General features: G+C 49.2%; 1 protein-coding gene across 1 annotated transcript in view; it reads left to right on the plus strand.

Annotated features, from left to right (window-relative positions):
• GTF2IRD1 (GTF2I repeat domain containing 1) overlaps window positions 1-10,173 on the plus strand; it is a 45,430-nt gene extending 35,257 nt beyond the window's left edge. Inside the window, exons 22-27 of the mRNA XM_009076067.1 lie at window positions 1,120-1,167; window positions 4,961-5,038; window positions 7,446-7,638; window positions 8,108-8,145; window positions 9,045-9,181; window positions 9,919-10,173. Coding sequence (XP_009074315.1) covers window positions 1,120-1,167; window positions 4,961-5,038; window positions 7,446-7,638; window positions 8,108-8,145; window positions 9,045-9,181; window positions 9,919-9,993 — 569 coding nt within the window. The 3' untranslated portion in view covers window positions 9,994-10,173. The remainder of the gene's footprint in view (window positions 1-1,119; window positions 1,168-4,960; window positions 5,039-7,445; window positions 7,639-8,107; window positions 8,146-9,044; window positions 9,182-9,918) is intronic.
• Window positions 10,174-13,287: the final 3,114 nt, after the last annotated feature.

Raw genomic sequence — 13,287 nt, forward strand, 5'->3', positions numbered from 1 at the left:
GGCTCTCGCTCACAGGGCCAGAGGCGTTGGCAGAGCTTTGTGCTGCAGCGGCTGCTTTCCTCAGCCTGCTTGAAATGCATAACGTATTTTGAGCTACTTCAGATTGCTTTTGCCTCTGCTCAGGAAATTTGGACACATGCTGTCTCCCCTATCCTCTCCAGTTTTCTGGTGCCAGCTTGCTGCAGTTTGGCAGCAGGAGCCTCCCCGCTGACCCCCTTCCTTGGCGTTGGCAGAGCTTTGTGCTGCAGCGGCTGCTTTCCTCAGCCTGCTTGAAATGCATAACGTATTTTGAGCTACTTCAGATTGCTTTTGCCTCTGCTCAGGAAATTTGGACACATGCTGTCTCCCCTATCCTCTCCAGTTTTCTGGTGCCAGCTTGCTGCAGTTTGGCAGCAGGAGCCTCCCCGCTGACCCCCTTCCTTGCCCTAGTGCTGCAGCCTGTCCTCCTTCCGGCTCTGCCTTCGGCTGTGACTTGGGCAGGATGAGCTGCTTCATTCCTCCTTGAGCCCATCATGGAGATCCTGACCATAGCCTTGTGCTTGCTGCTTTTCCCCAGGAAATTAATTTCTTTTTTATATCGCTCATCACTTTGGAGTCAGTGGTGAGCGTGAACCTCTCCTTAGGGATCCCTTTTTCTCTCATTTTCCCCCATTGCTGCAGAACTGACACAGTTTCCCTGTTTGCTTTTCATCTGCTTTAACCTCAGATATTTTTTTCTCCTCCAGCACTGGAACAGCTGTGCAGCACAGCCACCACTGCTCTGGCACGTGCCATAAAGGCTGCCGTTCAGCTGTGTGTGCCTGGGCACGTGTGGACCTGGAGCTGCTCAGGAGTGTGGCTCGAGGGATGCTCGCATGCTCAAGCATCCCCAAACAAAGCAGGTCCTGGTGTGAGCTGGAACGCCCAGGTCACCACTAAATAACTCACTCGGCAGTTGTTTAACTACTGGAAGTGACTCTGTGCCAAGGGGCCTCGGGACCCGAGGAGTTTTAAGCTGCTAGGAACAAAACCCATCCTGGGTTTCGCTTTTGTTTGTGACAAGAAACCAAGCTGCCACACTCATGGCTCTCTTTTTCTTTCTCTCTCTTTTTTTTTGTCTTCTTTTAACTTGCGCTGTAGCCCCTAGACGGATAACATCCTTGGAAAAAGCCTATGCGGCCTTGAATGGTACGTAGCTCAGTTGATGCATCGTAGATGGTAGCAGACAAGAAATGCACTTGTGTTTTAATATGGGAATGAAAATGTCTTAGACCCCCAAATTTCAGGTATTGTTTTTTCCTCTCTGCTCCGTTTCCCTGTGATACCTAGAACTGTATGATTCAGGATGTGTTTAACAGTGTTTTATTGTTATTAATCCTCTCTGCATTTCTAAGCATCACTGCTGTAGTCCCTGGGCATCAGTGCCAGTTCCACTCCAGCTGGACCAGCCTGGCACATTCTCCTCAGTTCATCCATATGTCCCAGCAATTAATTTGTTAAAAATCCCTTGTCATTCATGGGGAGAGCTTGCACAGATTTGAACTGAGTTTTTTTTTGCTTTGCTTTAGGCCAGGGTTGGTGCGTAGCCACGTAGGGTCCAGGGATTTGAGATGTAGACTGATGTATGGGAGTAAGGAAGAGCTTGCCTGCCTGTACCTGTGGCAGGGCACAGTATAGCTCTAGCAGATCCAGCTTCAGTGCCATCAGCTGGGACTCTGGCCACATGTCTATGTGTTAATTGCTGCTCCTGCAAGTTTATAAACACAGGCATATGCTGAGCTAGTTCTAACTGCATTTGAACCTGATTTAGTGCAGAATAGCCTCAGTAAAGTCATCAGGTTTATTCTAGATCTACACAGTGTAACAATTGCAGCTATGGAAGCTGAAAGGGTATATATCCTCTTAGGATTCAGGGCCAGATCTTGGCTGCTGTAAGCAGCCTGCCTCAGCTGGGTATTTCTTTGATGTGTCTGGGATTGCCTGCAAAAGGGACCTGAGTCACATTCTTGGTGGGATGTGTTGGGCAGTGGCAGTTTTCCTGATGAAATGGGCATCATGACAGGTGTCTGGGTAATAGAAGGTTGTTACTCCATGTGCAGTGGCCAGGCAAAGGACGGACGTTGCCTGGAGCCAGGATGCTGGTGGTGGCACAGGAAGGAGGAAGGCTCCACCAGGTACCCTGACCATGCCATGGCTTCACCACCAAGATGAAGGCTCTACACATGCCATTATGAACACAAACAGAAGCATTATTTATCTGTGGGATACCTTGGATTTGGTTTTGTGCAGTTTTTGTAAGTCACTAGTAGAATAGGTGGTGGTTTGGATCCTGTGGTGCAACAGCAGACACCTAAAACCCCGTTTTAATAGTTGCTAAGTATAGCTTGGTGTTTCTAAAAGAATCATCAAGCTCTATAGTTCTATAGGAAAAAAGCAAATGGTGCTTTAAAAATGTGACCACTTGTATGCCAGTGCCTGTGGAGTGCAGGGGGCCTGGCTTTAGGCAAGTAGGATTGGGGGGGGGGGAAGTGAATCAACTGGCTACATTTTTAATTTAAAAAAAATTATAACACAGAGCTGAAGCCAGCAGGACAGATAAAGCTGCTTAATGGGAAGGACTCAGCACATTTCAGGAGCATCTGTGGCTTCCTTGATTTGATTAATTCCCATACCCAAATGGGTAAAGTCAAAGGGAGATGGAGATCCCTCTTGCCTGGGGCAGGTCCCTGGTAAGTGGCAGCACTGTCCAGAGCCTCCTCTTTGGCTTCTCTGTTATGCATGCTCAGTTACGTTTTTTCATGACATTTCTTTGTGTCCTTGAATGGGAATTTCGGAGTACTGCCTGCCGCAAGGTGGAAAAAAAAACCTTGGGATCTTGTTTCCTGCACTCAGATTGCTCGGGACATGAGCGGAAAGGAAAGAGCTGCAGTGTTTTTCAGTCCCAGAGAATTCAACAAGTGAGAACACTGAATTTTGGGGTTTCTTTGTCTGCTACCATCTACACATCCATATGGGTGTGTACATACAGCCCAGAAACTGAGCATCAATGACAAGGAAGTCACAGAGGGAGCGCGCAGGCGTGGCCCTGGCCAGCCTGCTGTGATCTCCAGAGCAGCACCACAAGGCAGGGTCTTGGTCCGTGAAATCAGAGCTCCTTGGCAGAGTTCCAAACTCCGATTTGAGTTTCTATTTTATTTCATTTTTGCTCCATGCCATTCAAGCTGCTTTGTTGCCATTTCTGGATGGGAAGCACAACTTGGCCCTGAGGTTTCTTCACAGAAACTTCTTTCTTTTTTCCTAGTTATATCCAGGCAAAACAATCATTTTCCAGGTGGAGAAGAGGCTTTTTGGAGGCTATACCCTGCAGTAGCAAGGTGTGGAGGTTTGAGGGTGCCAGCTTCTCTTCAGCACCCACAGCAGCAGGGTGGTCAAGGTGTGGGGTGGGGGTGTTTCTGCCAGGGATGCTGAGCACTGGGCTCAGTCCCATGCAGAGAGAGGCAGGGTCTCATGGTGGGTTTTCACCTTGCATTTAAAACAAACTGCCAGCCATGTGTTTGCTTAAAACCGAATCAGAAGGCATGCCATTGCTCAAAATTAAATAGTTGCAGGTTTGGGGCAGAGGATGCTTGGATCCCTCATGCCAAGGTTTGCAGGGCTCCCCCTGATGCTGTAAAAACCCACCATGAATAGCCATCTGCTTTTGTGAGACCCCCACCTGGAGCACTGCATCCAGCTCTGGGGGCCCCAGCACAAGAAAGATGTGGAACCTCTTGGAGCAAGCCCAGAGGAGGCCGTGGAGATGCTCTGAGGGCTGGAGCACCACTACTCTGGAGACAGGCTGGGAAAGCTAGGGGTGTTCAGCCTGGAGAAGAGAAGCTCCAGGGAGATCTAAGAGACCCTTACAGTGCCTAAAGGGGCTCCAAGAGAGCTGGAGACTGACTCTGGACAAAGGCCTGGACAGCCAGGACAAGGAAGAATGGTTTGCCACTGGCAGAGGGCAGGGATAGATGGCATATTGGGAAGAAATTCTGTGTAAGAGTGCTGAGGCACTGGTACAGGTTGCCCAGAGAAGCTATGGCTGCCCCATCCCTGAAGTGTTCAGGGCCAGGTTGGATGGGACTTGGAGCAATGTGGTCCAGTGGAAGGTGCCCCTGCCTGTGGAAGGAGGTTTCAACTGGATGGTCTTTAGGATCCTTTTCAAGCCTAACCATTCAGTGATTCCATGATTTCCACCCTGTGGCTTGCCAGCCTGGGTGACAGTGCCTGCCTTGGGTGCTGTGAGGCTCCTCTTCAGGAGGAGACCCAAATGGTCCTGCACTGCCCACCCCAGCTGGCTCAGGGCTGGAGAGGTGACCCCAGTGAAAGTCAGACAAAGGTTGTTCACTTGGTGCTTTATACCTGTGGAGGTAAAACAGCATCAAAATAAACCAGTACTGACCCCATTTGTTTGTCCTGGAGCCCTCTGAGGATGCTAAATAGCTGAGGGGAAAAATCTACTGACTTAGGCATGTCATTTGAAATGAGGGAATGGAGGAGAAACTGTTTAGCACAATGAGGATAATAAAAAAAAGCTAATAAAGCCAAGCTGGTTATATGGCATATTATAAAACAATACTGTACTTAGGAGTCTAGCCATAAAAGTGCTCATTCCTTGATGTGACTTGTGGGAGCATTTGTTGCACTGAGGTCCTGAGTCTCCGTTGTTTTGCATGTTTTTTAGTCATTTACCACCCTGCAAAGTGGATGTAAAATGCTTTCGTCTGTGGCAGCACGTGGCAAATGGAGATCTGGCAGCATTTTAGAGAAGCTTTGCACAACTCTGAAAGACGTCTCAGGGTGCAGGCACAGAGCAGCACCTCTGAGGTGTCCCCACGCCGCACTGGGGCAGAGGGACGAGACCACTCTCCTGCACTGTGGCTGTGGGATGGGTTTTCCAGAGGCTTGGAAGGTATGTTCATCCCTGTCCTTTCTTATTTTGCAGATGAGGATGATGCCAACAGGCTTGGAGAGAAGGTGATTCTCCGAGAGCAAGTGAAAGAGCTTTTCAATGAAAAATATGGTGAGTCTCCACCTGCACATGTCACCGAGGGAGTTTGGTTTAGCTGACAGCAGCTGCAGTTAAAATTAATTCCACTGAAGGCCTCTATTTATAGCCTAAGCACACAGCAGCTGCTGCAGCACAGGTTCCGTCCCGCTGCTCCCTGTTACAGCCTGTCCCCAGGGACATCCCCATGTCTTGCTCCTGGCAAGTGGGACCATGACCTTCTTGTTGACAGCTCATCCTTGGCGAGGGGAAGGAGGATGGCAAAATGCAGCACAGGAGCATGATTTGTTTAGTGTGCTGTCAGCCCTTTGTGTATTTTTAACGTGTCCTGAGCCAGCATGAGCTGTGGTGTGTGGTGTGTGTGCTGAGCTTGCTGCCCTGTGCCAGCAGCCCCTGCCTGCCAGGCTGAGAGCGAGGCTGGAGCTGCATCGTGACATGCAGCATGGTGGGGAACAGCTTGCTGGAGCCAGAGCAGAAAAGGTCAGAAGGTTGAAACTTTGTAAATGCCATCTGCAAGCTCCTTGTGCCCCTGAGGAAACCTCTCCTTCTCCCCCATCACTGGGAAAAGGAGCAGCAAGAATAGCAGCTGGGGGTGGGGGGAGTGTAGGAGCCGGCACAGGGTGCATGGCTTACGTGGCATCACTGTCTCAACCCTGCAGGTTGGGCTGCCCTTGCTTGTGGCATTCCCTCGGCACCATCGGGGCACAGCTTGTGTCAGTGCAGCTATTTGTCAACTTGTGAGTCCCCAGGGCTATACAGCCAGGCCACAGTGGCTCAGTGGCACTCTACAGCTTCAGTGTGATGTCTTGCCTCCCTCCCCAAAATAACTGCCTGAGGGAGAAGTAAAATAGCCAAACTGATAGCAAAGCAGTGGGGAATTGTCGTGGTTTAACCCCAGCCAGCAGCCAAGAACCACGCAGCCGCTCACACTCCCTCCTCCTCCCTCTTCCCCCCAACCCGGAGGAATGGAGAGGAGAAAAAATAAAGTAAAATATCTAGGTTGAGATAAGAACAGTTTAATAATAATAAAGATCAGAATGAGCTAAAATGCTACTGGATAATAAAAAGAACAAAATCAATGATGCACAATCCAATTGCTCACCACCTGTGGACCGACACAATCCTGTCCCTCCCCCCGGATCAGCCCTTTCCTGCTTATATACTGGGCATGACGTGCCATGGTGGGGAATATCCCTTTGGCTAAGTCTATGCTCCCTCCCAGTTCCTCTTGTGTACCTTCTCACTGGCAGAGCATGAAACACAAGAAATACTCTTGGTTTAGGATAAACACAACTTAGCAAAAACCAGCATCAGTGTGCTATCAACAGTATTCTCACTTTGAATCCAAACACTGCACTACACTAGCTCCTGAGAAAATTAACTGCATCCCGGCTAAAACCAGCACAGGAATATCATTGCCCTCCTTTCTCCTTCCTTGTAAAGGCTGCTCACCCTTCCCAACCCCGTTTATTTTGATGTGCTGCTCTTAGCAGGGCGTTTGTGCTGCTTTGAGGGTGGATTTGCCTCGGAGGTGCCAGCATACGAGCACAGCTCTTCAGAAGGCTGGTGCCTATGCTCTGAACATCTATATCCACTCACCCCTTGGGAGAGCTGAGCCCACAGCAGATCCCTGCTTTCTCATGGCCCTGGCACTGTGTCTGGAGCACAAGATGCCAGGTGGGCTCCAGGGACAAACTGTGAGGAAAGCCAGAAATGTGGCTGAAGGGCCACTCACACCTTCAGATTTTGGGGCTGTGGGGACACGAGGTGGGAGCAGGCTCTTACAGTTGGGACCAGCACAGAAGGGAGGAATGTTTGCTGCTCCCCACTGTGCAGGAGTTGAAGGGGTACCCAGAGAGGTGAGCAGCAGGTTTAATTGTGTGGAAGGAAGTACTTTTAATGCACCAAGGAATTCTATCGTGGTATTGCACTGCCATAGGATGTTGTAGAGGCCAAAGAGATAAATTAATTTAAAAAATGGGTGGGAGCAATGTGAGGTGAGGTGAGGTGATGATGTGATGTGTTGATGTGGGATGGCTGTGCTCACCCCAGTGACCCACAGATCTGCTGACAGCCAGAGGAAGAGGAAATGGGCAAGTCTCTCAGATTTGCCCCCTGTCCTGGGCTGTTTTCCATGCTGCTGCTGCCGGCCCAGCCACGGGCTGGTGCAAGTGCAGCAATGGGTGTGCTCTGCACTCACCCGAGGCTCCTGGCAGCATTCTAAAGGGAGAGTATCAGAACAGACAATAAGTTGGGCAAGCACGCGTGAAATGGCTGGACAGGATGTGGCTGCAGCAGAGGCTGGGCATCATGACAGCCATGGCTTCCCAAAGTCCTCCTAGGGCTCTTGGTCCCTCAGTTGGTTGGGTCCAGAGCCCTGTGGGGTAAAACCAGTGTGCTGTCCTCTGCTCTGCTGTTACAGGAGAGGCTCTGGGCTTGAACCGGCCTGTCATGGTGCCCTATAAACTCATCAGGGACAATCCTGACGCTGTGGAGGTTACTGGGTTGCCAGACGATATCCCTTTCAGAAATCCCAATACCTATGATATTCATCGGCTGGAAAAGATCCTGAAGGCACGGGACAGCATCCGGATGGTGATCATAAACCAGCTGCAGTAAGTTTCCACAGCTTTTTGATGGGAGAGGTTTCTGTTCATTAAGCATTGTCCTTCTCCAGCCACAGGCAGGGCAGCTCACCATGGGGCAACTGGAGCCACCATGTACCTGTGGAGAACCTGCTCCATCCCCAGCATCCATCGTCCTGTGCCACAGGGAGGTGCTTGCCCATGGGTGGGGCACAGCAAAGGGTTAGCGAGGCCGATTTGTCCCCTCTTTCTCGTGCAGTTTGGGATGATGATGCTGGGAAGGGGCATGACATGGGGAGAGGTAACTCAGAGACCCAGCTGAGTTCTTTCAGGTTGCTTCCCTCTTGCAAGCACTGGGGATGCTCCGAGTCCCCTCTCCACACAGAAGGGTGTCAAAGGAGGCAGCTCAGGGTCAGGGTCTGGGCTGTGTCCCAGAACGGGCAGGTGCAAAGGGAGAAACAACGGCATCCACCTGACTCACCTCTTGTCTCTTCTACAGGCCGTTTGCCGAAATCTGCACCGAGGCCAAACAAATAGGTAAGGAAAGGGCTAGGACATAACTGTGGCTTTCCTGGCCCTGTAGGAGAGAGAACATATGGGCAAAGTGGATGGGGGTTGTGAGGTGGTGTTCCAACCTCCGACAGCCCAAGGGCAGGCTGGGGAGGAGATACTAACTGGAAAAAGTCGGGCTCGGCATCTGTTCAGGAGCAAACTATCCACTGAGATGATTCCACTTCTATGAGCTTCAGGGAGACTCAAACTTGTTCGACTCAAACTTCCTGCATATTCTGGAGGATGTGATTATCCCTCTCCCATTAGCAATTTACTCACCATGAACAATTTATTCCTGGTTAAAGCCCTTAATTTGAGCCATCATTTAACAGTTGACCTTCTCAGGAAGCAAGGTTTCTGTGATCTCTGGGAATGTTTCTCTCTCTGTTCCATCTTCCCCAATAAATCTCAGCCAGTTTTAATCAAATGTGTCAAATTATCAGCCCTAGAGATAATTAGGATCCTATTAGTTTTATGAAAATAGGTGGCTGGGTAAAGATGGAGATCTGGCAGGCAAGAACACACCTGCAATGTGGTGTAAAATGGGAGTCATGAGAAACTATAAGTGCAGAAATATATGGGCATATCATCATCACAGCTGGCACCTTGGTGACCCCAAAGCATCCAGCACAGACGCAAGTCTGTGGGATATCAGGCTCCATAAGTGCTGGAGGCTAAGATTCACTTCATTTGGGGAGTTTCTTTGCTAGTGCCTGAGGAAACCTGGCAGCTCCCTGCCAGGTCATGGAGGCCAAGCCTGTGTCACCAGTGGTGGCACAGCAGATGGCTCTGGAGGGAGGCAAGGTCGGAAGGGCAGGATGGGTCCCCATATATAAGGACCACTCACAGGGCTTGGACACCTCATGCCTTTCCTCTTCTTGCAGAAAAAGACATCAGTGTTCCCAAACGGAAGAGGAAGAGGATCTCTGAAGGGAACTCGGTATCTTCCTCTTCCTCATCTTCCTCTTCCTCCTCTTCCAATATGGAGTCTACATCATCAACAAATCAGATCTCGCTTGTGGTAAAGCCATCCAAATATTAGGGGGGTTACTGCCTACCTATCTTTTTGCTTCAGGATGCTGCTCTCTATTCTCCTCGAACCGTCACCACCCTCTACTTGACAAACATTGTCAAGTGTAACATAAAATGGCACAAGCAGGTTTGGCGAAGGAGGGGACACACCTGTGGGGCTGCCTTCTCCTGGTGGGTTTGTCTGGGTGAGGTCAGCAGAGCAAAGCCCCTGAGGATGCCTCGGGCTGCTCAGCTCTGAGCAGGAGCCACACATGAGATAGGCTCGAGCAAACCTCGCCATCCCCCTGTCTTAAAACACGGATGCTGGTGGCATCACCTCGGGCCCCTGGCACCTCAGCAGGATTTGGTATTTCCCCACAGTCTGAGCTGTGCCAGTTGTACATCCAGCTTGGTCCTGGGGGCAGAACAGAGCTCTGGTGTGCCTCGAAACTCCCAGAATAGGAAACAGAATCGGGGAGATGCATACAACTGCACTCCCTCAGGACTTGGCTGCGGTTGTGGATGATACCAAATAAAAACCCCCAAAAGCACAAGAGAAATGTAAACTTAGAAGATTTTTTGTCATGTTTACCAGTGGTGTATCGGTTTGGGGTTGGTTCTTTTCTTTTACTTGGAAATTGTGAGCAACAGCCTGTGTCAACACATATCAGAGATTTGATGTATGCATGGTTTTGTGTTGTGTCCTAACAGATACTTTTGCCTTCTTTTTCTCTCCCTCTCTTTCAGCAATGGCCCATGAACATGTACATGTTAGACTATGGTGGTCTAAACGTCCAGATCCCAGGACCTATTAACTATTAGACCTCAATACCGAATAAGAACCTCAAATGAAAGCATAAATAAATAAATGTAATTTATGTAAAAAAATGTATATTCCAATATGTATCAATGCCTTTTAGTTTTTCCAATGATTTTTACACTATATTCCTGCCATCAAGGCCTTTTTAAATAAAAATAAAAAGTGTTGCCTTGCTCTTAAAAGTACTTATTTTATTACATAGAGTATCGATAAATAGCATTTACAGGTAAGAGTAAGGGCAGAAGGGCAACTCTGGACAGCTTTGGCTGGTCAGTAAATCCTTAGTGCCACCAGTGCTTCAAACCAAGAGGTTTGAAACATTTTAATGCTTCATTTAATTTAGATCAGAGGTGTAAAAATTTATGTACAGAGCTGCTGGAGGAGCTGTACCACACTGCAGTGGTGCCAGACGAGTGAGCCAGCCCTTCAGAGCATCAGGCACCTCCCCCCGTGAGTCCTCTTGGCGCCGGAGCTGAAGTGCATTTGGATTAAGGGGGAAGGAGGTTTCAGGCCCCCCAAGCCCTCCCACATCTGGCCTCCTGCCACCCCAGACTTGGAAAGGCACAGAAGCATTTATGATTTTATGATTATTATTCCATGATTCTGTGATTTTCTAGGAGGCTTTGACGCCTTACAGGGGAGAAAGCTCCCATAGTAGAATCACAGAATTGATTTATTTGGAAAAGACCTTTAAGATTGAGTCCAACCATTAACCCAGCACTGCCATGTTCACCGTTAAATCACATCCCTGAGGTCCACATCCAGATGTTTTTTGAACACTTCCAGAGATGGTGACTCTACCACTTCCCTAGGCAGTCTGTTCCAATGCCTGACCACCATTTTGGGGAAGATATTTTCCCTATTAACCAATCTAAACCTCCCCTGGTGCAACCTGAGGCCGTTTCCTCTTGTTCTATCGCTTGCTACGTGGGAGCAGAGCCTGACCCCCCACCTGACAACAGCCTCCTTTCAGGTAGTTGTAGAGAGCAAGAAGGTCCCCCCTGAGACTCCTTTTCTTCAGGCTGATCCTGCTGATGTTGCACAGGTTCCATAATGCTGGACCACTGCAAGTGGCAATGCTGTGACCATATAGAGAAGTCCCTGGGTCTCTCTTATATGGGCTGCTTTGCCCAATACAAGAAACAAACCAGTAAATTGAGGGATATTATTTCAAATTCCTGCACTTGTACTTCCATGCCACTCCTGGAGTTTGGCAGCAGAAGAGAATGGCACTGAAGGCTGTTACTAACCACCACATGGGTTTAACTTGTGCTTTGTGCCTGCTGAGACCTGTGCATGGGTGAGATGCTGTGGAAATTAATGCTGGTGAGAAGAAACATACTGGTTTGTGTATAGGTAAGTGCTGCCCAGAATAAGCCACCAGTGAAGCAAGAACTCTGGGCCTTGTAGCTTTAGAGTCATCCCAAGCAGTGACTCACAGTGTTACTGTGGGGTGACCACTGCTGGGTGTCCAACTAAGCTGCAGGATGGGTCACAGCCTCATCATGGGGAGGACCTGCCCTGACAGCAGTGGCCATGGTCTGTCGGTGTGTGGGTGGTGGCAGACACAGGATCAGAGTCACTGGTGACAGTTTTTCTGAATGCAATGCGCTGCTTCGTTTGTTTTACGGGTCTTTGGTGTGCTTGAGTCCATGTCTTTTCAGGCCACGGGAGGGTTTTGGATACTGGGTAGAAGTGTTCAAGGCAGCTGCAATTTTATTTCCTGGCTCTGAATTTGCATTTGCTCTGGAGTTAGATGTAAATGATCAAGTGAGATTGAGACCCAGACAAATGCAGGATGCAGCACAAAGGTGGCAGCTGAAAGATGTGCAAGGATCTGTATCAATTAGATACAGATCATACACGATTGACCCCAATTTGACATCTGAGCAGCTGGCATCAAAGTCTGAGTCTTTCGTGTTTCTGCCAAGAAACGATATTGATACAATTTTCTTTTCCCAAATGTCTGAAAGTGGCTTATTCATAGGTCAAACCCCACCGAATAGGTGTCTCCTAAGAGGGCAAACTGATTATGTTTAGCCTTTTTTATAATTTGTTAAGAACGTAGAGGTCTGATGCCATAACACGACAGGTAACGGCGCAGTTTGGTAACGATGCGGGTGTTGGAGGCTGCCCCAGGTCTGCTGCCCATCCCAGCATCCCTCAAGCATATTGGTGGAGGCTCTGACAGGGTTGGGGGCCCACGTGCCCCTAAGAATGCTGCCAAAAGGCAGGAGTGAAAGCAGGCAGTGGAGTTCAATTAGGGCATGGGAGCTGTGCTGGGGAGTAATGACTTGATTCAGAAGGCTGTAAATGGTGTGGGGAGTGGAAACTGAGCAAGGAGACTCTCCCTCTTCACTGGCATACCTGGCTGGGAGCCTGGGGAGCAAGGTGGGGCAGGGGAAGGCTGGCTGTGCTGCTATGGCATGGGCTGAGCCAAAGGTCTGGGCTCAGGTTTTCTTCCCTAAGTTTCCTGATGGACATCCCTGAGCCTCACTTGCTGCAGGGCAGCTAGTGCCCTGCCCCGGCGGCTTGGCTGGGAAGCTCCGTGTTTGCCTGGCACCTGCAGGATGCCCAGGCTGGGTTTTGAGGCTGCTGGATTTTGGTAACATGTATTTTGGGGAGTGAATAGCGGTAATTCCTGGTGTCATTTTGAGGAGCTTCAGGGCCACAACATCCACTTTCTGTTTTCCATGGCTGGGGTGGGCAACTCCTGCCCTGGTGCCTGTTTGCCTGTGGCCCAGGAGCGCTCACCCTTCTCACTTTGGCAAAATGACAGATTGTGCTTTATTACCAGTTTCCCTCAGCTGTAATTCTCACAGCTTCCCTAGTCTTAATACTGTAGCGGCAGAGTATTTTTACACCCAGTTTTTGTGTATACATGATTATCTGCTGAATGGGAGCTGCTCCATTACAATTAGATGAGTGAAGATGCAGATCTTAACACTTGAGCCGTGCTTCTCATCTATTATCTTTCAAAGTCTTTGGTGGGTTGGGCTTTTTTTGGTTGTTTATGTGTTTACAAATCCAATAACAATCCTCATTAAGAGTTGCAAAACATGAAGCCATTTTGATCCCAGGCAGATGGCAACTAAATGAAGTTTAATTAAAGAATGAGAGCTTTGATTCAAATAATTTTAAACAAAATATAGTGCACCGAGATGCTAGAGAACAGCATAAACAGCATCTGTGCTTTTATTCAGAAGCCCAAACGCATTTGTGAAGAATCCCTTTGCAAAGCCTTCCCAAGCAATCCCGGGTTGTGGGATGCAGCTTGGCAGGCAGCACGGCTGATG

Source organism: Acanthisitta chloris, unplaced genomic scaffold (genome assembly GCF_000695815.1).
Source record: "Acanthisitta chloris isolate BGI_N310 unplaced genomic scaffold, ASM69581v1 scaffold2776, whole genome shotgun sequence".
Taxonomy (NCBI): Eukaryota; Metazoa; Chordata; class Aves; order Passeriformes; family Acanthisittidae; genus Acanthisitta; species Acanthisitta chloris.